The sequence below is a fragment of the Heptranchias perlo genome, chromosome 23 (genome assembly GCF_035084215.1).
Source record: "Heptranchias perlo isolate sHepPer1 chromosome 23, sHepPer1.hap1, whole genome shotgun sequence".
Lineage (NCBI taxonomy): Eukaryota > Metazoa > Chordata > Chondrichthyes > Hexanchiformes > Hexanchidae > Heptranchias > Heptranchias perlo.
Window position 1 is genome coordinate 35,250,049 of NC_090347.1, and position 25,473 is coordinate 35,275,521.

General features: G+C 45.5%; 1 protein-coding gene and 1 long non-coding RNA gene across 4 annotated transcripts in view; one reads left to right on the top strand and one right to left on the bottom strand.

Annotated features, from left to right (window-relative positions):
- Positions 1–423: 423 nt before the first annotated feature.
- LOC137341248 (putative uncharacterized protein MYH16) overlaps positions 424–25,473 on the bottom strand; it is a 314,830-nt gene continuing 289,780 nt past the window's right edge. For all 3 annotated transcript variants that reach the window (XM_068004337.1, XM_068004334.1, XM_068004335.1), the window contains 4 exons: positions 20,438–20,608; positions 15,741–15,941; positions 13,312–13,458; positions 424–1,456 (listed from right to left, as the gene is read on the bottom strand). In XM_068004337.1, coding sequence (XP_067860438.1) covers positions 1,310–1,456; positions 13,312–13,458; positions 15,741–15,941; positions 20,438–20,608 — 666 coding nt within the window. In that variant the 3' untranslated portion in view covers positions 424–1,309. The remainder of the gene's footprint in view (positions 1,457–13,311; positions 13,459–15,740; positions 15,942–20,437; positions 20,609–25,473) is intronic.
- LOC137341250 (uncharacterized) lies at positions 22,342–24,748 on the top strand. Its single transcript, XR_010966995.1, has 2 exons — positions 22,342–22,574; positions 23,878–24,748. It is a non-coding gene; the product is annotated as an uncharacterized lncRNA (long non-coding RNA).

Genomic DNA, 25,473 nt, shown 5'->3' on the forward strand with positions numbered 1-25,473 from the left:
AAAAAAAAACTTCAGCTAACTGCATTTATTAACATAATCATTCAGCTCAGAGTACAATCGCAATGATTCCCCAGGGTGACTGGCCTCTATGCCATAAAATGTTATCTAAAATCACAGCATTTTACACTCAGGTACACAGATAAAGAAACAAAACAGTGCTGAGTTTTTGTTACACTTGTTGCCTGTTTTTCTCATCTCCCAAAGGCACTGGCTGATGGCTGGGATATTTTTCCTCTGGGGGGACAGCTGATCTCAGCCAACTTTCTGTACTTTGCCCAGTTGGCCTTTCTTTATCTGAGCCGAGATGGTGAGTAGCAACAGTGGCTTTACTTAAAGGTTTGACCTTTCATCATAATACACAACAGTAACTACATCAGCAGCAACAGTTGCTCCTCCTCCTCTAAAGAAAATATTTAGTCGGAAGATGATTATGTTGGTTTATTATATTTTAAAATGCACAATAATATATTCACAATCACCATGGATTACACAAATGGTACAGGTCATTATAGGTTAAAGTAAGGATTAGCTATGGAGAGTTCCATCTGTAATTATGGGGCTACTTAAAGCTGCATTATAGATTCAACCAAGCAGTCCATAATATATATATATATATATATAAATATAATGCAATTAAAAATATAACATTCCCTGCTTCTCATAATGATATATATCCAAAAATGCATTTGCTGGAAATGTCAATATTTTACTACAGTGTGGCTTCAAAACATGAATCGGCACTTTGTTACACTGAATTTCAAGGTCACTGAAATGTCGACCTGGGAAAGCAAGAACTAATCTCTGAAATGCTGAGTCAAAACATGGCTAACTTCACACCAAATCTAGGTTAGCTGACCAGATTTAACAATTTTATTTTGTTAACCTAACTGGTTAAGTAAACTCTACTTTCATTAACCATTTATTTGGTTGCTAACAGTAGATTTGGAAGAGTGCCTAGTCTATCAGTAGCATGCAATGTGGCTTCAACAGCATCTGTGACCCATTGCTCCCAACCAACTGATTTCCCACACAAGCACAGTGCATGTAGTCATATTGAACACAAGCAATTAAATGTGAAAAATACATTTTTAAAACTTCTTGAAACGCCACTTGGTAAGAGTGCTTATTTGATGCTCCTACCAGTCTGGGTGTCCATATCAAATGGCAGTGTGCGCACGCAGCAAAGACATCTAGATGTCCACATCGTTTTGTTGCACGTTGCTCCAGTGGTAAATGTCGGCTGCCTTTCCCTGTGTGGTACTTCCCAGGTACAGTTAGTGCATGAGATGTGGTCTTTTCTTTCTGTGTGTTATTCAACAATCAGCTTCTTAAGGGAATTAAGGTAGGTGGGAATGAGAGAGGTGGAATCATCGTCATTCAGGATTTTCTCTCCTCGTCCTTCTGACCCAGCCGAGCTGGGAGATCTGACTAGTGTTGCAAAGGGTGAATTGTAACCCTGTAGGTTAAAACAGCAGAAGTCAGCAATATTATTTTGGTTACATCTTGTGTGTGTTTCAATGTATGTCGATGGTGTTGTCTAGATTTACAGAATGATTTAGACTGGCTGTGCAATTTAGGCAGATAAATGGCGAAAGGAATGCAACCCTCATAAAGGTAAAATATTGTGCATTGGTCAAAAATGTGCATTGTAAGTATACAAAGATTTCATAAACAAAAGGAGACTTAGAATTGGGAGTGACCATTTACTTAACATGTCCAATGTCTGGTGAAGCAATTAGAAAAAACAAATAGCATGTTGACAAATATAGCCAGAGCAGTGCTGTACAAGCCTGTAGAAGTTATCCCAAGACTCTTGCAATGTCCACACTCCAGAGACCACACACCAGAGTATGGTATTCAGTTTGTCACCACACAAAAAGAAAAAGGGCACAGAGCACAAGACTGATCCCAAGTATAAGAGGAAGAAAGTAAAAGATGATGAGAGAAAGTTAAACACTTTCATCTAAACAGAAATGAGTTAAGGGGAGACCTTAACATTGTCACGGAGCTATTCGAAGTATTAAATGGTTAGGATGGATAAGGTAAGCCCAGAATATTACTTCAAATTAAGCAAGAAAAATAGGACAAAAGATGTCAATTTAAATGAGTGACAACAGTTTTGAAACAGTTATTAGGAAGAATTTCTTCATTCAAATGTTTGATCCAATTTTCCAGATGGAAGAACATGGGGGAAATTTAAAAGGAAGCTGATGATGGGAAGGATGAGGTTCAATGGGTTGAATGTCCTTTTCTCATCCTTGACTTTTCTTATGTTTTTACGAATGTATGAATAATAATGGACAGGAAAAGAGCCACTGGTCCATCCAGCCTATCCCACACAATCGTGATACCTTGTGTATCACAATATATATATTCCCCACCTCACACCATGTCACCCCACTGTTTTTCTTTTAAGATCTCACAGAGTCATACACTACAGGAGGCCATTCAGCCCATCATACCTGCGCCGGCTCTTTGAAAGAGCTATTCAATTAGTCCCACTCCCCTGCTCTTTTCCTATAGCCCTGCGTTTTTTCCTTTTCAAGTATATATCCAGTTCCCTTTTAAAAGTTACTATTGAATCTACTTCCACCACCCTTTCAGGCAGTGCATTCCAAATCATAACAACTTGCTGCATAGAAATATTTATCTTCATCTCCCCGCTGGTTCTTTTGCCAATTATCTTAACCTGTCGGTGGAAACAATTTCTCCTTATTTATTCAATTAAAATCCCTCATGATTTTGACCAACTCTATTAAATCTCCCTTTAACCTTCTCTGCTCTAAGTGTTACGCTGCCGTTTTCAATGCACTACCTGCGAGGGATGAAAATTGGCCCATCTGAGTTTCCAAACTCAGTCACCACATGTGAGTCCCATGGGAATGGTTCATGGCACGGGTGAACTTAAATAGAAGGTGGGAATGAGTGCATTTTATTAATAAGGGGAATAATGAGAATCAATTTGACATTAATCCACCTAAAAAAGCATTTTCTGTGGCATAACTCTTTACATTATCGTCTTATGAATAGCAGTTCTTACTGCTGGACAGTTGTTAACTGCACACTTTATTAATAGCGCTTAGCAAATGGACAGTGTTACAGACTCAAGTTGTACCAATGCTGCAGTTGGTCCCCTCCACAGGGCTGCCCAGATCGGATGATGCGTAGGACTGCGTCAACACGTTAATGGTCACTGGCGACTTCACAGCATTCAATTAAATGAAGAAACATATCTAATATGGGGCTGGATTCTCCTCCATTAAACAGTCCCAAAGGGTCCTATGGCAGCGGAAATGGCAGGAGAATCGGTTGTGCGGCCTACTGCCAAGTTCCTACCCTGACCCCTACTTTCCCCCTACTTTCCCCCTCCACCCCGCCCCCAGCTGCGAAGGCCAGTGCTCCCCCATTTCTCCACCTGCTGCATGTAAACGAGAGGTGGGCCTGGCAAGCTGCCCAATTTCCCTACTTGTTGCTGCTGAACCCACTGACCCCAGAGTCTATCAGGAGAGGAGTGGGAGTAGTCATCGAGGGAGCTTGCTGCTGCTACCTACTCCGTTGGCTAGAGAGAGGAGGTCTAGTAGTGGCCTCCCCTCCCTCCACAATGGCTTCAATCACTGACAGCGGCGCTCTCCTGCCCTTTTAACTGTGGCTCCCATCTCTTCTACTGCGGCTGTGGGCACCCCACTGCATTTCCCTCCTCAGCAGTGGTAGCCTCCCTCTTGGTGGTGCGCCCACTCTCCGTAAATCAGTCCTGACCATGGAAAATGGCAGCAGGTGGAAATCTCCCCCTGAACCTCCTCTGGCATGAAGAGGAAAATTCTGGCCATGGTCTTTAAGGGCTTGAGATCATCCTACAGCTGTATTGGGGTGGCTGTGTAATGCCTCGAACAGACCAGGATATTGCCAATAGTAGTTACAATGCTGTGGTAGGAAGGGGGGCATTGTATCACCTTAAACTAACTGAACATTTAATATTCCTGATTCTTAAGCTTTCCTTGTCCCTTGCCCTACTGCTAACTCCTGATTCTCATTCATGTCACAACACATTGCATGAATGCACCACTGGCCATGCCAGGCACAGACATTATGTTACCAGCTGCTTGGCAAAGAAGTGACTTTGAATAGCTGATGGCACATTCATATTCTACAAGATAAAACAGCTTCACACAGGTACTGAAACCTCAAGTGCCAGGGAGTTTCCCTCCGTCTTGTTCTGGTATCAGGTTGGGCCTCAACACCTGCGTTTAACTATGGTTACAGGACATGGCATAATACCAGAATGCCTTCGTTTTACTGATGCTGATCAGAGGCATTTGTGCTGCACAGTTAGCTGGACTGATGATTCAGACTTGTCTGAAAAATGTGCAACTTTTCAATCGAGACATGTTGCCAAATACACTTCAGGGGCATCATTAGTTGGGTCTTGGCTCTAAAATAGTTTTGGCATCGTCAAATACTGAACAGAACTTTTATCTGGGAAATTGCCTAACGGCTGACAAAACACTGCACTAATAATTGGGCTAAAGAACCAAAGGTTGTTGAAGTTTTGAAGTAGGCTGCCTGCTCCCAGCAACGTTTACCAGTAATCAGTGTGTAATAGGTATTGCATAAGACATCTCACATAAGACATCTTTGATCCAGACATCTGTCAGGAGTTATTAATGTCTCAAATTAGTTTTGCAGTAAGACACAGTTCACTTATCATTTGGCTCCAATTGCTAAGTTCCTGATCTCACTGGTAATGGGCACGAGTGAGAGAAACAGATCAAGGCCCTTATTATTCTCAATACATTAAGGCTTATGAGCAGGAATACGCTAAAATTAGTGAAAAGTGTGCCATTAGCATTTTCTGTCAGATCCCTTCAAAGTTTTAGGGGCTGAAAGGAAAACGAATGGACAAACCGTCACGAACAGCTTTCACCGACCCCCAGTAGGGTTTTTCAGCCCACCTCCACTATCAGTGCACAGCTCAATGCTCCATGAAAGCTCTCAGCTCAATTGGGAAGTGTTTCTTTTTCAATGTTAAGTTTTAATGACATGAACAAATGAATGATCGAATCTCTGAATCACACAGACACACTCAGATATACACACACAGATACACATAGAGACACACAGACACACACACACACACACACATAGATATGCACACAGACACACACACAGATATACACACAGACACACAGATATATACACACATGGATACACACAGATATATACACACACAGACACACAGGGATAAACACAAAGACACACATAGATACACACACACAGCCACAAATCGATATACACACAGACGCACATACCTAAAAATGAGGTGCCAACCTGGTGAAGCTCCAACTCAGCACTACGTGCATGCTAAACAGTGGAAGCAACATGCTATAGAGCTAAGCGATTCCACAAACAACGGATCAGATCAAAGCTCTGCAGTCCTGCCACATCCAGTCGTGAATGGTGGTGGACAATTAAACAACTAACGGGAGGAGGAGGCTCTGCAAACATCCCCATCCTCAATGATGGCGGAGTCCAACACGTGAGTGCAAAAGGCAAGGCTGAAGCGTTTGCAACCATCTTCAGCCAGAAGTGCCGAATGGATGATCCATCTCAACCTCCTCCCGATATCCCCACCATCACAGTAGCCAGTCTTCAGCCAATTCGATTCACTCCACGTGATATCAAGAAACGGCTGAGTGCACTGGATACAGCAAAGGCTATGGGCCCCGACAACATCCCGGCTGTAGTGCTGAAGACTTGTGCTCCAGAACTAGCCGTGCCTCTAGCCAAGCTGTTCCAGCACTGGCATCTACCAGATAATGTGGAAAATTGCCCAGGTATGCCCTGTCCACAAAAAGCAGGACAAATCCAATCCGGCCAATTACCGCCCCATCAGTCCACTCTAAATCATTAGCAAAGTGATGGAAGGTGTCATCGATAGTGCTATCAAGCGGCACTTTTACACTAATAACCTGCTCTCCGATGCTCAGTTTGGGTTCTGCCAGGACCGCTCGGCTCCAGACCTCATTACAGCCTTGGTCCAAACATGGACAAAAGAGCTGAATTCCAGAGGTGAGGTGAGAGTGACTGCCATTGACATCAAGGCAGCATTTGACCGAGTGTGGCACCAAGGAGCCCGAGTAAAATTGAAGTCAATGGGAATCGGGGAAAACTCTCCAGTGGCTGGAGTCATACCCAGCACAAAGGAAGATGGTAGTGGTTGTTGGAGGCCAATCATCTCAGCCCCAGGGCATTGCTGCAGGAGTTCCTCAGGGCAATGTCCGAGGCCCAACCATCTTCAGCTGCTTCATCAATGACCTTCTCTCCATCATAAGGTCAGAAATGGGGATGTTCACTGATGATTGCACAGTGTTCAGTTCCATTTGCAACCCGTCAAATAATGAAGCAGTCCGAGCCCGCATGCAGCAGGACCTGGACAACATCCAGGCTTGGGCTGATAAGTGGCAAGTAACATTCGCGCCAGATCAGTGCCAGGCAATGACCATCTCCAACAAGAGAGAGTCTAACCACCTCCCCTTGACATTCAACGGCATTACCATCGCCGAATCCCCCACCATCAACATCCTGGGGGTCACCATTGACCAGAAACTTAACTGGACCAGCCATATAAATACTGTGGCTATGAGAGCAGGTCAGAGGCTGGGTATTCTGCGGCGAGTGACTCACCTCCTGACTCCCCAAAGCCTTTCCACCATCAACAAGGCACAAGTCAGGAGTGTGATGGAATACTCTCCACTTGCCTGGATGAGTGCAGCTCCAACAACACTCAAGAAGCTCGACACCATCCAAGATAAAGCAGCCCGCTTGATTGGCACCCCATCCACCACCCTAAACATTCACTCCCTTCACCACCGGCGCACTGTGGCTGCAGTGTGCACCATCCACAGGATGCACTGCAGCAACTCGCCAAGGCTTCTTCGACAGCACCTCCCAAACCCGCGACCTCTACCACCTAGAAGGACAAGAGCAGCAGGCGCATGGGAACAACACCACCTGCACGTTCCCCTCCAAGTCACACACCATCCCAACTTGGAAATATATCGCCGTTCCTTCATCGTCGCTGGGTCAAAATCCTGGAACTCCCTTCCTAACAGCACTGTGGGAGAACCGTCACCACACGGACTGCAGCGGTTCAAGAAGGCGGCTCACCACCACCTTCTCAAGGGCAATTAGGGATGGGCAATAAATGCCGGCCTCGCACATCCCATGAACGAATAAAAAAAACATAGGTATACACACACAAACACACATCGATATACACACAGACACACACACAACGCGTGGACTGTCTTTGGGGGTTTCTTTGAAACCTGAAATGGTAGGCTAAGTGGGGCTGCTGTTGTGAAGAGTTCAGTTGTGCCTGTCATGGTGAATTCAGCAACAGAGTGACAGCAGAATGAGCTGAAGACTGCTAGTAAAGGTGAAATTGGGTGACGGCAGTGAACCAGCACGGTTGAACATTTTCCATTAGCATTGTGATTCCTTACATTTAGGTAGATTACCGATCTTTCGCACTTCTCAACTAGTTAAGCTGCTCATTCTTTGCTTGAGAAGTGGGAAAATGAGGCTTACAGATAGTTTGGTTGGTTTCTACCATGTACGGTTAAAGAATTTGTTGTGTAACAAACTCCTATCCAAACTACATGTTCATTGTCAAGTGTTACTTATATTTTACATACAGATTTCTGACTAAAGAGGAAGTTTCTGGCCTTTCAATAATTCACATGAAGAGATTCATGAAAAAAGAAAAGGAGACAACAGGTGACACTTGGCTTCAGACCCAACTGTTCTGTTGTACTTTTAACCACATTTGACTTCTCGCTCTTCTTTTACATGGCTGCATAATCTCGATTTAGCTGAGAGGTTGGAATTATTTGGACTACGGGCATCAGATGACACCCGAGCATACAGGAAGCAGTGTTATTCATGGAGCACTTTGCCTCTATCAAGTCCTCCATCAGTGCCAGGGCAAAGAACTGGCATATAGCTCACAAATTACCTTTTACATTGGCAGGTTCAATGGAGTCCACAGCAGCTATTGGGCCATTTACAAAAATCACTAGATCTCAGCTGTGGCTTCGTTGGCAGGCTCTTAAATGTGGCCATGACTTTTCTTGCTGTGAGCGAAGGTACCAGAGAGCGACAATCATTCTGAGCTAGCGAGAGTCCTAGAGAGTGACAATCATTCTAAGTTCGCAAGGGTACAAGAGAGTGATGATCATTCTGAGCTATTGAGAGTACTAGAGAGTGACAATCATTCTGAGCTTACAAGGGTACCAGAGAGTGGCGATTATTCTAAGCTCGCGAGGGTACCAGAGATTGATGATCATTCTGAGCTGTCTCTGTAACCTCCTTCAACCCTATAACCTTCTGTGAACTCTGCATTCCTCCAATTCTAGTCTCTTGCGCATCCCCGGCTGCCTCCACCCCACCATTGGTGGCCGTGCCTTCAGCTGCCTAGGCCCTAAACTCTGGAATTCCCTCCCAAACCTCTCCATCTCTCCACCTCTCTCTCCTTCTTTAAGACACTCCTTAAAACCTACCTCTTTGATCAAGTTTTTGGTCACCTGTCCGAATGTCTCCTTTGGCTTGGTGTCAATTACGAACATATGAATTAAGAGCAGGAGTCGGCCATTTGGCCCCTCGAGCCTGCTCTGCTATTTGATAAGATCATGACTGATCTGATTGTGACATTAACCCTACTTTCCTGTCTACCTGCTATAACCTTTGACTCCCTTGTTAATCAGGAATCTATCTAACTCAGCCTTAAAAATATTCAATGACCCTGCCTCCACCGCTCTCTGGGTAAGGGAGTTCCACAGACTCACAACTCTCTGAGAGAAAAAAATTCTCCTCATCTCAGTCTTAAATGGGAGACCCCTTATTTTTAAACTGTGGCCCCTAGTTCTAGTCTCTCCCACAAGGGGAAACATCCCCTCAGCATCTAGCCATTCAAGTCCCCTCAGGATCTTATATGTTTCAGTAAGATCACCTCTCATTCTTCTAAACTCCAATGTATACAGGCCCAACTTGTCCAACCTTTCCTCATAAGATAACCCCCTCATCCCAGGAATCAGTCGAGTGAACCTTCTCTGAACCACCTCTAAAGCAATTATGTCCTTTCTTAAATAAGGAGACCAAAACTGCACACAGTATTCTAGATGTGGTCTCACCAATGCCCTGTACAACTGTAGCAAAACACCTCTACTTTTATATTCCATTCCCCTTGCAATAAATGACAACATTCCATTTGCCTTCCCAATCACTTGCTGTACCTGCATACTAACTTTTTGTGATTCATGTACTAGGACACTCAGACCCCTCTGCATCTCAGAGTTCTGCAATCTCTCTCCATTTAAATAATATACTGCTTTACTATTCCTCCTGCCAAAGTGGACAAGTTCACATTTTCCTACATTATACTCCATCAGCCAAATTTTTGCCCACTCACTTAACCTATCTATATCTCTTTGCAGACTCCTTATGCCCTCTTCACAACTTACTTTCCTACCTACCTTTGTATCATCAGCAAATTTAACAACCATACATTCGGTCCCTTCATCCAAGTCATTGATATAGATTGTAAATAGTTGAGGACCCAGCGCTGATCCCTGTGGCACTCCACTTGTTACATCTTGCCAACCTGAAAATGACCCATTTATGCCTACTCTCTGTTTCCTGTTAGCTAACCAATCCTCTATCCATGCTAATATGTTACTCCCTACACCATGAGCTCTTATTTTGTGTAGTAGCCTTTGATGTGGCACCTTGTCAAAAGCCTTCTGGAAATCCAAGTACACCACATCCACAGGATCCCCTTTATCCACTTTGCTTGTTACTTCCCCAACGAACTCTAATAAATTAGTCAAACACGATTTCCCTTTCACAAAGCCTTGTTGACTCTGCCTGATTGCATTGAGATTTTCTAAGTGCCCTGCTACAACCGCCTTAATAATAGATTCTAGCATTTTCCCTATGCCAGATGTTGAGCTAACTGGCCTGCAGTTTCCTGCTTTCTGTCTCCGTCCTTTCTTGAACAGAGGAGTTACATTCGCTTTTTTCCATTCTGATGGGATCCTTCCAGAATCTAGGGAATTTTGGAAAATTAATACCAATGTATCTAGTATCTCTGCAGCCACTTCTTTTAAGATCCTGTGATGAAGTCTGTCAGGACCTGGGGATTTGTCAACTTTTAGTTCTAATAATTTTTTCAGAACCCTTTCCCTGGTGATTGTAAATGTTTTAAGCTCCCCCCTCCCTTTCACCTCTTGATTCACAATTATTTCTGGCATGTTATTTGTATCCTCTACAGTAAAGACGGATGCAAAATATCTGTTGAATTCATCTGCCATTTCCTTATTCTCCATTATTAATTCCCTAGACTCACTCTCTGGAGGACCAACGCTCACTTTACTTACTCTTTTCCTTTTTAAATATCTGTAGAAACTCTTACTATCTGTTTTTATATTTCTAGCTAGCTTTCTTCCTCCCTCTTATTCTTTTAGTCATTCTTTGCTGTTTTTTATATTCTGTCCAATCTTCTGACCTGCCACCCACGAAGCATACAATTGTGGAATTGTATGCTTTTTATTTCAATTTGATACTATCTTTAACTTCCTTAGTTAGCCACGGATGGTACGTTCTTCCCCTGGAGTCTTTCTTTCTCACTGGAATATACCTTTGCTGAGTGTTATGAAATATCTCATTAAATGTCTGCCACTGCATCTCTACTGACCTATCCCTTAACCTAATTTCCCAGTTCACTTTAGCCAGCTCTGTTTTCATGCCCTCATAATTACCCTTATGAAATTTAAAACATTAGTCTTAGACCTACTCTCTCTCCCTCAAATGAATGCGAAATTCAATCATATTGTGATCACTGCTACCTAGAGGCTCCTTTATAATGAGGTCATTAATTAATCCTGTCTCATTACACATTACCAGATCTAGGCTAGCCTGCTCTTTGGTTGCCTTTAGAACATGCTGCTCTAACAAACTGTCCCGAAACAATTGTTTGCCTGTTAACGCTCCTGAGAAACACCATGGGACATTTTACTATGTTAAAGGCGTTATAAGTTGTTTTTGAGCCTCTCTTTGGCATTTTCTAACAGTCACTGGCAAAGGGATTTGGTGGTATTGTGGATTGGATACTGGCCTTTCAGGCCTGGGACCTGGGTTCAACCTCAAACCAAATGAAAGTCTGGCTGACCTATATGAAATGGTCAATCCCTAGTTTCTGGAGCCCACAGCACGAAATCAGCCTTAACTTATACTAAATTGATAATCTCACTGTGGGACTATCAAACTGTCACCCTGGTTTAGTCTTTCAGTAACATTCGCACCAGACAAGTACCAGGCAATGACCATCTCCAACAAGAGAGAGTCTAACCACCTTCCCTTGACATTCAACGGCATTACCGTCGCCGAATCCTCCACCATCAACATCCTGGGGGTCACCATTGACCAGAAACTAAACTGGACTGGCCACATAAATACTGTGGCTACAAGAGCAGGCCAGAGGCTGGGTATTCTGCAGCGAGTGACTCACCTCCTGACGCCCCAAAGCCTTTCCACCATCTACAAGGCACAAGTCAGGGGTGTGATGGAATACTCTCCACTTGCCTGGATGAGTGCAGCTCCAACAACACTCAAGAAGCTCGACACCATCCAGGACAAAGCAGCCTGCTTGATTGGCACCCCATCCACCACCCTAAACATTCACTCCCTCCACCACCGGCGCACTGTGGCTGCAGTGTGTACCATCTACAGGATGCACTGCAGCAACTCACCAAGGCTTCTTCGACAGCACCTCCCAAACCCGCGATTTCTACCACCTAAAAGGACAAGAGCAGCAGGCACATGGTAACAACACCACCTGCACGTTCCCCTCCAAGTCACACACCATCCCGACTTGGAAATATATCGCCGTTCCTTCATCGTCGCTGGGTCAAAATTCTGGAACTCCCTTCCTAACAGCACTGTGGGAGAACCGTCACCACACGAACTGCAGCGGTTCAAGAAGGCGGCTCACCGCCACCTTCTCAAGAGCAATTAGGGATGGGCAATAAATGCTGGCCTCGTCAGCGACGCCCACATCCCATGAATGAATTTTTAAAAAAGTATTGAGGCTGGGGCTCAGGCACATTGTTAGGGCAGAGTAGAGGAAGCTTTACGCAGCACTGAATCATACTAATCGAGATCTGACCATGCTGGATGCAGACATTGTGTTCCAATTTCTCAGCATCAACAGCTCTCACCTTGATGGGCACAAATTCACAAACAAATTGAAAAGAAGATGCCTGAAATCGACCACCTCTGCTGCCTGTTAGAAAAGTGCACGACACCGACATATTAAAATAAATTCCTAAATCAAAAGCAGTAAGATGTGAATATAAAACATGATGTGGAGATGCCGGTGATGGACTGGGGTTGACAATTGTAAACAATTTTACAACACCAAGTTATAGTCCAACAATTTTTATTTGAAATCTACAAGCTTTCGGAGGCTTCCTCCTTCCTCAGGTAAGGAGCTCCTGAACATTTACCTGAGGAAGGAGGAAGCCTCCGAAAGCTTGTAGATTTCAAATAAAAATCGTTGGACTATAACTTGGTGTTGTAAAATTGTTTACAAATATAAAACATGGCTAAGCTAAATATAATGGATGACTTTGTACTGTAGGCTTTTTTGCAGGTCGTACCTTTTTAATCTAAAATTGTTTACAATGAGTGCTAGAAGAGAAAGCAGTGACCCACCAATGACAAGCTGTTACAGGGAGGGAATGCTGCACTGTAGTCTTTCGGATGAGATGTTAAACCGAGGTCCCGTCTGGCCTCTCAGGTGGACGTAAAAGATCCTATGGTATTATTTCAAAGAAGAGCAGGGGAGTTCTCCCCGGTGTCCTGGCCAACATTTATCCCTGAACCAACATCACTAAAAACTGATTATCTGGTCATTATCACATTGCTGTTTGTAGGACCTTGCAGGGCGCCAATTTGCTGCCGCGTTTCCTACATTACAACAGTGACTACACTTCAAAAGTACTTCATTGGCTGTAAAGCGTTTTGGGACATCCTGACATTGTGAAAGGTGCTATATAAATGCAAGTTATTTCTTTCTTTCTTTCTTTAGATATGTGGAAACTAATTCTTCAGCCAGCCAAAGGTTCTGCTGATTTTCACGGACAGACCATCAGCAACAACATTAAAATACGACCAGAACACCACTGGACACACAGAAGCATTCACCACACACACTGTCCTGTGCAAAGGATGAAATGAGTCAGTGGAAACCTTTACCGAGGAGTAGCCTTTGCCAAAGCTGGCCCGGTTTTTGGTGCGTATCTTGGTCAGAGCCGCCTCTGCGATGTCGGCGCGCTCCTCTGCGTCGTCTAGCTCATGGACCGTCTTTCTGTACTTTGCCAGATTCATGTTGGCCTGTTCTTCCTGCAAAAAAAAAGAAATGGTAAGGAATTACAAAAATGGTAACAGGGAACTCCCACATACAACCAATGTCTTTCCCCCTGTTGAATTGGGAAAATGTCCAGTTCTCTTCTGAAGACTTCGACTGAGCCTGAATTCACTTAGTCCCACAGTGTTCTCCCTCTACTTCGGTAAAATCAAACTGGATCTCAGAACAGATTAGAAAAGACACCTATCTCAGTCAGTCAGATAAGTCAGTCCCAGGCGTGTACTTTGATACAGGTCTCGCTGAATGACATCAACAATGATAGAGTTCAGGGCCACTCTCTCTGAATTAGTATATATTTATCAACCATCATGTAAACACTTCAGGTTTGTTGTCCTGCCTGACACGGCCTATAAGGATCATTCAGAAACCTCTTTGAACTGTAGTCGATAAGGATGACTGAATAACCCACAGTGAAATGAAGAAAATAAACTAAGAGGGGAGGAAAATTGTACATTGAAAGTGGTTCAATTCTTCTGCATAGATGTAGCAAAACCTCATGGGGCTATTACATAATGAACATGAATTGTTCCATATGTTCCCTCTATTAATCAACATTTGTTTTGCAAGTAGCTGCATGATTATGGAAAATAAAAACACCATTTGACAGAATGCAATTAGAGATATCTTCTACACTGCCTCAAGTCCTCCCACCACAGTGTCCCTCACTGAGAAGAGAGCTACAGAGTCGCTTCTGCACCTGTGCTAATGCCTCTCTAATGGCAGCTGCTAATCTGTCCATGAGAATGTGCTGATGACTTGCCATCCAATTTTCCCTTCTTCTCACTATGGAAGTGCCTGTGCTTTTTTGGTTAAAACTGGAAGGAATTACAAGACTGAACCCATATCCTCCATCCTTCTTGGGCAGGGGTGGGAGGGGGGATCTTTGGGGTCAAACTGATTTCAATATGACATGTCTGGCACTAGAAGATTGGAACCAAGTCAAACCCCTATGGCAGACTCTTGATACTCTTAATCTGATACTTGAGCCGGTAGGTCCACAGAACTCTAAGGCACTGTTAATGATTGACTAGCCAGCCTGGCTCATTAATTGGGAACTGGAGGGGTGGTGCTATAAGTGGGGTCTGGGATTTTTCGCAATTGGCTCCAGGTAACTCTGCACGCCAGTGCCTGAATGGATAAGGCAGTTTTATCTAGTCAATCTCCAGCAGTATCCCTGCACATATTTGGGGGTTGCTAATGCTTGACTCTGTTAACCTGCACCTAAGCTGACTTCATTTTGGTAAGTGGGGTTTGTCCCTGTGGAGAGACACTGTTCACTACATATCGATCAAATAGAAACTCAACGGGGTCAATTTTGACTGCCTTCACCTGGCATTAATAGAGTGGTAACAGCCTCAAAATGGCGTCGGTAGCCTTACCATCCCGTTAACACCAGCGATGTGGCCGGCTCCATTTTGAGAGAGGCCTACTGCCGGGTGTCCAAAGCACCCCCTGTTTCAGGTGATAGGCCCCTTTTATGGAAATCAGGGTCCTATGATGTAACTAGGTCCCCGGTTGCCATTTTAGGTCAGAACTGGTCGGGGCCTGCACAGTGCATGGTCTGGCCAGTTCCACCGGCACTGGAACTAAAGAGGCCTGTCAAAGTAAGTGGTGAATTATTTTTGTGGGACCTGGAGGAGCAGGAGACCCACAAATAATCTGGGCCGCTGCTACTCCAGAGCCCCCACCCTCTGCGATCACAACCTCGCTCCTCCCCTCCCCCCTCCTGCAACTTACCTTGCTGGCTGCTGCCCTGGCCCCATTTTGAGGCCTTGATCTGGTGAGCTGCACTGGGAGGCCTGTTTGGCGCCCCACAGTTCTCCTGCCTCTGAGACACAGGAATGGGCAGTTGATCAGCGCTCTCCTCCGGTCGGTCACCCAAAAGTCAAAATCGCTCCTGCTTTTGTGAATGTTTTAGTTGCTTAACTTGAAGACTCTTAAGCATGATATTAGATTTCTGTGTGGGGACAAAGTAAAAGCCACACCCTACCATTCTGGGTGCCGCAGTCCTCGGGCTAACTTGGAAATATATCGCCGTTCCCTCATCGTCGCTGAGTCAAAATCCTGGAACTCCCTACCTAACAGCACTGCGGGAGAACCTTCACCACACGGACTGCAGCGGTTCAAGAAGGCAGCTCACCACCACCTTCTCGAGGGCAATTAGGGATGGGCAATAAATGCTGGCCTCGCCAGCGAAATCCCATGAATGAATAAAAAAAAGTTTACGCTGACAGTGGAAGGTGGGATCCATACTTACTGCTTCCTCCACCTGCCTCTTGTAGGCCTTTAACTTGTTCTGGAGCCTCTCAGCCAGCTCCTGCATGCGATGCTGGTTTTTCTGGTCCTCCTCTGCCTGGAACACGAGTTCCTTCAGCCGACGCTCATTCTTGCGCAGGGTCTTCACAGTCTCTGCGTGACGTTTTTGCTCTGCATCTAGTTCCACTTCGAGTTCCTTCACCTGTACAAAGAGACACCAGTCAGAAGCCTGTTGTGTGCAACATGCATCCACTGAGGTTACAGTTACCTGTCAAATTGCATCCCATAATTATTAAGGTGCAACCCATCATCCTGTCAAGTGACAGGCGAATGCTACTCTTCCAGGTGGGATTTTAAGCTTTGCAGCTCAAAATGATTAAAGCATCCCTCATTTTAAGAGTGAAATCTGGAAGCACTTTTTGACACAAAGGGAAACAGCACATTTGGACATTTGGCACTTACGATGAGCTATAACGTCCTCCAGGTTAATGTCGGTAAAGCTGAAGCCATCCACTTCAGAACCTACAAACAGCAAACTGCCTCTGGCCTCAACTCAATCTACTTTCCCAATTGCCCCCTTAGGCTAAGTGCAGCCTCGACGAACTTTTCAACTCCGAACTCAGCTCCATCCCAGATTTTCCACTCGGGTGAAATCCTGAGTGGAAGTGGGGGACACAGCGCGATTCGTGGCCGCCCGTGCAAAGTGGGCTGACCGCTTGGCAGCTGTAGTTTCTGCCTTTATCGACATTAACTCAATGGCACCTTCATGCCCCAAGAGGCCCCAGATCACCTAGCCCTGCCAGAGCTTCAGAACGCCTGCCATCACTCACTCTCTCACTCGCTCACAAGCACCAGCCCAGAGACATTCAATCTGGGGAATCTAGAAAGTCAGCCAGAGGGGGGAGTGCACTGCGTGACACAGTGCACGAGTGAGCAGAGGCAGCTACACGAGGAGGAAGACACTGCTGACCAGAACCTAGGGGTCCAGATCTGATGAGTCCTATTTTTAAAAAGAAGGTCCTACTTGCAAAAAAGAACTGAACATATGTGGAGGCATTGGAGGCTATGTCAGGCAGTGTGGTGCAGATGGCAGCTCGAGTGGAGATACCCACTACCTGCTTGTGCTGTGCCATGCTAGATGGCTTGGCAGGACTGCAGTCCACCCTGGAGAGAGTGTGGCAGTTACAGGGACACCTGCAGCAGAGGCCTCCACTACAGAGGCCGCTAGAGCAGACTGTGCTTCTCTCATGGAAGCTCAAACTGCTGCCCTAGAGGCCCGGGATGTTGATTGGAGAGTCCTTTCTCTTCCAGCATCAAAACATTTGGAAATCAGTTCGAGAGAACCATGATCACGAAGCAGGGATCCACCAACCTCACTGCTGCCCTCAGCTTTGCTGCAGATCGATGGCCACGCTGAGCCAGTACCCAGCACGATTGGCATAGCAGGAATGTCTATGGCTGTCTCTCTCAGGGTGGCAGCACGTGCGTGCACTCCCACCAGCTCCCTTGATGCCTGCAAATGTGGCAGAAAGGGCACAGGGCCAAGGCTGCCCATGCAGCAGCACAAGAGGTGCGGTCTACAGCAGGTCCATCTCAACGCTTAGCTTGCATCAGACAAGGGTCACCTCGGTCCCAAGAGGTTCATATTGACAAACACCAGCCAGGCATCTCAGGCATTCCTGCCACTGTGGTGGTATCTAGGGCTAAGAGCACATTCTTCACACCCTGGCACCAACGGGAAGAATCACGAGCTACACACTCCAATAGTTTCTAACTAAAATGCTGGTCGCACTGAGGTTGTGCACGCAGACATTGTTCTGGGCAAGTGTGACGCAAATCATCTGCCACAGCGAGGATATGTTCGCCTACATTTGCAGATACCAGCAGGTGGGCACAGAGCACCCCCTGCCCTGCCTGGCATCCCTTTGCTATTCCTTCTCTTTTTCCAAACACCTCAAACTCCATTGGTGCCATTAATGGTGCTGGGGGGCCAAAAAAGAACCAACTTTCAAGTGAACCTAAATGCCAGCAGGAGGCAAAAAGAAAAAATAGTTGGTTACAAACTGGCTAAAAGACACTCACCTCACTGTGTGCTTTCCTTGATCTTCTGTGTAATTACTGCTGACACATGGAGGGGGCAAGTTACATCCTCGATACCAAACCATGTGCAGGATGCCCCCAACCTCCCCATTGAATATTTAAGTTAAGTTCCCGTCTGTTTGTGGTGTACACTCCTACCCGCCCCGCCCCCCCCAACCCCCGGATGCCCCAAATGGCAGTAGAATATGGGCCGTGTGCCAATGTGGGTGGAGATTTGGCAAAACGGATCTCAGCCCAGTCTCCAGCTGCCGCCTGACTGACCAAAATCAGGCAGTAGATCTAAGATAATGGGTCAAAATGTAACCTTATATCAGTCACTGCTTCTGATACCATTGTCTCCCCTGCATTGAAGAATTCCCGGTTTATATTTAAACTGGCTTGATTCACCTGTTATCACAATGTCATTGCAGGCGGGTCATATGGCTGCTTTTATATGTCTGTCAGTGGGGGCGTTAATGCCATTGTTTCCTGAAGTGCAGGGCTCCCCACAGTCTGTCAGATTCACTGAGGTCAATAAAAAAGAAACAGGTCTTCCTGGACACCAGCCTTACAAGGAAACAGGAGAGTGTGTGTATGATGTGCGTGTGCATGTGTGTGTGTGTGTGTGTGTGTGTGTGTGTATGCACCTGTATGTATCTATGTGAGAGTGTGTATATTTGTGTGTGTGTGTGTGTGTGTGATTATGCATGTGTTTGTAAGTGTGCACATGTGTGCGAGTGCATGTGTATGTGCATATGTGTGAGTATGTGTGTGTGTGTGTGTGTGTGTGTATGTGTAAGAGCATAAGAACATAAGAAATAGGAGCAGGAGTAGGCCATCCAGCCCCTCGAGCCTGCTGTGCCATTCAACAAGATCATGGCTGATTTTCTACCTCAACGCCATTTTCCTGCACCATCCCCATATTCCTTGATGGCTTTAATATCAAGAAATCCATCCATTTCTGTTTTGAATATACTCAATGACTGAGCCTCCACAGCCCTCTGGGGTAGAGAATTCCAAAGATTCACCACCCTCTGAGTGAAGAAATTTCTTATCTCAGTCCTATGTGGCCTACCCCTTATTCTGAGACTGTGACCCCTAGTTCTCGACTCCCCAGCCAGGGGAAACATCCTCCCTGCATCTACCCTGTCGAGCCCTGTAAGAATTTTGTATGTTTCAATGAGATCACCTCTCATTCTTTTAAGCTCTAGAGGATACAGGCCTAGTCTACTCAATCTCTCCTCATACGACAATCCCACCATCCCAGGAATCAGTCTGGTGAACTTTCATTGCACTCCCTCTATGGCAAGTATATCCTTTCTTAGGTAAGGAGACCAAAATTGTACACAATACTCCAGGTGTGGTCTCACCAAGGCCCTATATAATTGTAGTAAGACATCTTTACTCCTGTACTCAAATCCTCTTGTAATAAAGGCCAACATACCATTTGCCTTCCTAATTGCTTGCTGCACCTGCATGTTAGCTTTCAGTGACTCATGTACAAGGACAGCCAGGTCCCTTTGAACATCAACATTTCCCAATCTCTCAACATTTAAAAAATACTCTGCATTTCTGTTTTTCTGACCAAAGTGGATAAGTCACATTTTTCCACATTATATTCCATCTGCCATGTTCTTGCACACTCACTTGGCCTGTCTATATCCCATTGAAGCCTCTTTGCATCCTCCTCACATCTCACATTCCCACCTAGTTTTGTGTCATCAGCAAACTTGGTAATATTACATTTGGTTCCCTCACCCAAATCACTGATATATATGGTGAATAGCTGGGGCCCAAGCACTGATCCCTGCGGTACCCCACTAGTCACAATCTGCCAACATGAAGAAGTATGTGTATATGTGTGTGCACCTGTATGTATGTGAGTGTGTTTATATTTGTGTGTGTGTCCATGTGTGTGTTTCTACATGTGTGTGAGTGCGCACGTGTGTGTGAGTGCATGTGTGTATGTGTGAGTAGGCACATGTGTGTGTATGTGTGAGTATGCTTGTGTTCATGCATGAGTGTGAGTATGCACATGTGTGTATGTGAGTATGCACATGTGTATAAGTGCATATGTGAATGTGCACATATGTGTGTGTTTGTGTAAGTGTATGTGTGTATGTATGTGCATGTGTAAGTGTATGTGTTTATGTGTGAGTATGCACATGTGTGAGTATGCATTTGTGCATGTGTGTATGTAAGTGTGCATGTGAGTATGCACATGTGTGTGAGTGCATGTGTGAGTATGCATTTGTGCATGTGTGTGTGCATGTGTGTGCATGTGTTAGTATGCACATGTGTGAGTGCATGTGTGTGCATATGTGTGAGTATGTACGTGTGTGTGTGTGTGTGTGTGTATGAAACTTCTGAGTGAAGGATAGGATTGGGCTCAGTTGTGATGCCAACAGTAGTGTGCTGACAATTCCATGATGAACATTTACTTTGGAGAGTTGGCAGTGCCCACAGAACCCTTACCACAGCAATAATCAGCGTCTTCAGGGGGAGGGAGGGAACAAAATTGATGAAAAAGAAAACAGACAATGGTCAGCAGTTTCCTTGTTAAACATGAATCTATCGGGATCTGATTTTCCCGGGGGGGGCGGGCTCCCACGTTCTTACCCGTCCTTCCAGTTTCTGAATGATTTTCTTCCCTCCCTTCAGGGCCAACTGCTCAGCCTCTTCTAGTTTCACATTTAAGTCCTTGATCTGCGCCTCGAGGCCCTTCTTTATCCTCTCCAGGTGCAGTGAGTGGTCCTGTTCATGATGCAGCTCCTCAGCCAATCTGACAACCTGAGCATAACACAGAGGAGTCACTTTAAATTTCCCAATTGTAAACAATTTTACAACACCAAGTTATAGTCCAGCAATTTTATTTTAAATTCACAAGCTTTCAGAGGCTTCCTCCTTCGTCAGGAGGAAGGAGGAAGCCTCCTGACGAAGGAGGAAGCCTCCGAAAGCTTGTGAATTTAAAATAAAATTGCTGGACTATAACTTGGTGTTGTAAAATTGTTTACAATTGTCAACCCCAGTCCATCTCCACATCATAAATTTCCCAAACCACCACACTTAGGGTCACAGCACCCCCTTGTGATCGATCTGAGAATGATCATAAACTCAAATCTACAGGCTGCTTCCAGTTCTGGTCCCACCTGAAATTTCTCTCTCTCTCGGATTTGCATAAATTTCCATTTTCATTATTTCCAAACGCAAAGAGCTGTTGCAACAGAAAATCCTTCCTATCACTTTCTGGAGAACGACCACCGATTCAAGTGATGGAAAGAAAGAAACTTGCATTTCTATAGCACCTATCGTGACCTCAGGAAGTACCAAAACGCTTTCCAGCCAATAAAGTACTTCTGAAGCGTAGTCACTGTTGTAATGTTGGAAAGGTGGCAGCCAAATTGCGCACAGCAAGGTCCCACAAACAGGAATGAGATAAATGACCAGATCATCTGTTTTAGTGATGTTGCTTGAGGGATAAATATTAGCCAGGACACTGGGGAGAACTTCCCTGCTCTTCTTCAAAATAGCACCATGGGACTGTTTTACATCTACCTGAGAGAGCCTCAGTTTAACATCTCATCAGAAAGATAGCACATCCAACAGTGCAAGAACAGATTTTGTACTCAAGTCCACAACCTTCAGAGGCAAGAGTACTACCAACTGAGCCACACCTACCACACAGCTTTAGTGCATACTCTGCTGATAGTGGCGATAACTTCATCCAGCCTGCACCTGCATCAACACAATAGGAATCAGCTGTCCTCTTCACTGCTGGACATTAATGCAGGTCTGTCAGTCACTAATTGAAGCTGACAACTCTGTACTGGCCCAGGACTGCTGGGCGCTCATGGCCAAGCAGTATTTAACCCTTGACTCACTACGGACTCATTTACTACATCAGTGGGAGTGCAAAGCCTATGACACAAACATGTCAATCACGAGTTCTATGACATAAACATGTCAATCACAGCCGTCAGTCTGTTTTTACCCAATCAAATGGTATTTTGTTTATTAAGCAGTTGCTCCCTGCTCCAAAATGGACCAATAAGGTGGAAGGAATAAGAAAAGTTAAGTTCAAGATTTTAAACTTTAAAACAAATTACTCTAGACAGAATAGAGAAGAACAGTAAAAGAGTGTCCGCTGTTTGTTTTAATCAGTGAGGCAACAAAGTGAGTGGATCGACACCTCGTCCAGTGCTGAAACTTTCCATAACTGGATTTTATTGTTGGGTTTAACTTTCACATAAATAAATAAAATGGAAAAAGCACCGGGTGAACTGAAAAATCATTAAAACACTGCGAGGCCTGCTGTTTTATACACAGCAAGGGGGTAAATGAACCCACAGGCTGAGGCAGGTGGCAAACAGGGGGAGGGGGAGCTGGAGGCTCTTCATTTCCCAATTCTTGGATGCGAAGCTGTCACTGATCCCTGGATGTTATATGTGGCCAGCTATTCACGCCATTCAACGGACTGCTAGCTCAAATTCCCATGAGCGGGAGGGTGTGGTGGGGCGGGGGGGAGATGGGTCACGACCGCCGGATTTGCTGAAGTGGCTTCGGCCCCAAATTGGAGTGGAATCCGACCCCGGGGATCATGTTTTACTGATTTTCTGCCGTATCAGCAAATCCTGCCGGGGCCAAGCAGACTATCAGCTGCAGCAAAAAAAACGGCCAGAGCCGACCTGCTTCGGAGACACCCAGCACCGAGCCGCAGCACTGAGGGACACCAGGAGGCTTCGTGCTACACTGCTAAGTATGAAAACATTCTCTTATTAACTAATAAGTTTTTTTATTAAGTTGTATGCCTGGCAATGATATTTCTGCATTAATATTCATGAGAAATTTCTGTGCGTCTTATAATAACGTCAGGCCTGTGAACAAATATAGAATTGACAGGGGGTATGTGAGACCAGCCTGTGGTGAGTCCCTGGACCCAATTTTAACTCCCCACCCCCTCCTGGCAGAAACCTGGCCGGAGTGGAGGGGGGGGGGGCCAGTTAAAATGTGGCCATTCACTTGCCCCCCTCTGATCCCGTTGTGCCCCGATGGTAGCTGCTCTGTTGGGCAGGCGAGCATGATACCCACAGAAAAGCAGCGGGTTCCTTTAAATATACAGATCGGGGCTCGAGCCCCACCCCCCTGTACCCACCCCACTCTCCTCCCTCCATCAACATCAGGCCCATTTGTGTTTCTTTTCCTCTCAAGCCGGCAGTTGGTGCTTTCCACTGGTATCAGACTGGTACTCACTGTGCGAGGGACTCTCGGGCTCAGACCCTTATCCTACCGCTCTGAAGCACTGGCTGCCTGCATTGCTCAGAGTTAACACCTCCTTTAAGATTTGTTAAATATTATCTTGTAACAGAATAAGTTTCCAAAATTATCTGTATTGCTTGGCTGTGTTTAAGGCAGTAAATGTTAACACATGCTCTTTTTAATGCCCGTCAAATGTTTATCACTCAAACAAGACTTGCATTGATATTATAGATCGAGTGTAATGTAAACACATTGCTCAGCAGGAAAGTGCAATCCAACCCGGACTCCTAAATCGGGCTGCAGAACCTGCTGTCACACATTACTGCTCCCTCCGCACTCCTCCAGCAGTGTAGAGCAGCGCCGCCACCTGCTGGCTGTTCCCTGAACTCCAAATAGCGCCCTAAATTGCTGGCAGGGTGTCGAGGGCAATTGAGCTGTTCTGATGACACCCAAAACCGTAAAAGATGCACAAACAATTTACTGCCGGAACCATTTGGCAGACTCTTTATAATCCGCACTATTTAAAGTTTATTTTTTTTTAAAAACTGATCTAATGCCCGGGGCCACTGAACAGTGACCACAACTGTCATATGCTGCTGCTGATTGATTGTGAATAAGTACTGCCTGGTCTGAGGACAGTAGGGGCGATTCCATGATCATAGGTCGGGAGATTGCGGGCGTACAGTCTGTGATTCCCCCCCCCCCTCCACTCAGTTTAGGCCCGGGTCTGGTCGCTATCTTTCTTTTTTCAGATCTGACTGACCTGCTGTGCATTTCCAGCATAGTCTGTTTTTCTCTTTCAGATTTCCAGCCTTTTTACCCCTTAGTAGCAATGAAGCCTGGACTTCGGGGACCGAGATTAACCAGCACTCCGGTTACAATCCTCACGGTGCAATCCTCGGACTGAAAACCGACACCGTCCTCTTGGTCATTGAACAGTGACATGGTCAGATTTACAGAGACGCAACAGCAGGTCAACAGACAAGAAAGAACTACGCATTTATTTAGCTCTTCTCATACCCTCAGGACATGCCCAAACACTTCTCAGCCAATTAAATGTAGTCACTGCTGTTATGAACACTGTTTGTGCACAGCAAGGGCCCACAACAACAACAACTTGCATTTATATAGCGCCTTAAAATGTCCCAAGGTGCTTCACAGGTGCGTTATCAGACAAAATTGGACACCGAGTCACATAAAGAGATATTAGGGCAGGTGGAGGTAGGTTTTAAGGAGAGTCTTAAAGAGGGAGAGAGGGTTAGGGAGGGAATTCCAGATCTCAAACAACAATGAGATAAATGACAAGTTAATCTGTTTTAGTGGTGTTAACTGAAGTGGGAATGTTGACCAGGACCCCGGGATAACTTCCTATTATTCTTCAGTTGGTGCCCTGGGATCTTTTGCGGTTTCCCTGTACAGGCAGACAGGGCCTCTCATCCAACAGGCAGCAGCTCCATCAATGCAGTGCCCCATCAGTACCTGCAGTACAGTGCCAGCCTAAAGAAAGACTTGTATTTATATCGCATCTTTCACCACCTCAGGATGCTCCAAAATGCTTTACAACCAATTAAGTACTTTTGAAGTGTAATAACTGATGTAATGTAGGAAATGCAGCAGCCAATTTGTGCACAGCAAGCTCCCACAAACAGCAATGAAATAAATGACCAGATAATCTGTTTTGGTAATGTTGGTTGAGGGATAAATATTAGCCAGGACACTGGGGAGAACTTCCCTGCTCTTCTTCACCTAAGAGGGCAGACGAGGCCTTGGTTTAACATCTCATCCGGAAGACTGCACCTCCAACAGTGCAGCACTCCCTCAGTACTGCACTAAAGAGTCAGTCTGGATTTTGTGCTTAAGTCCTGGAGTGAGGCTTAGAACCCACATCCTTCTGTCTCAGAGGGAAGAGTTCTACCACTGAGCCAAGCTGACAAACAGCAGCTCCTGGGCCTCAGTCAAAGCAGGTTTCCATTCGGTGCGAGTTTAGTCCATGGGATGGTTACCTAGAATTGAAGGCCCACATTTTCATTCTGCCAGTTTTTAGCAGTGTGGTGCCAGTGTGCAGATGTTGCTCCACTGTGCAGATGTCGCTCTCCCTTGATCCGAATTAACTGAGCACCAAATGTCAAAGCGTTATGCTCACCCATGGCAGGGTGTCGGGCCTGCAATCCGATTGGCCACGGGTTGGAAACGAGGGCCGTTGCCTTCCCTTAAATGGGAGTTGGCTGCAGCAGTCAGCTGAAGAGAGCAACATATTGAGCAGCGAGTGTGTGCTTGGGAGTGCGGTACCAAAGACATCAGCCCTCGGCAACGATTCCTTGGAGGGGATTGATGCACAAATGGCAGCCAAGGTGGACGACCCCGTTTGGTGCCAAGAGTGTCCACCTCTCAACATCAGA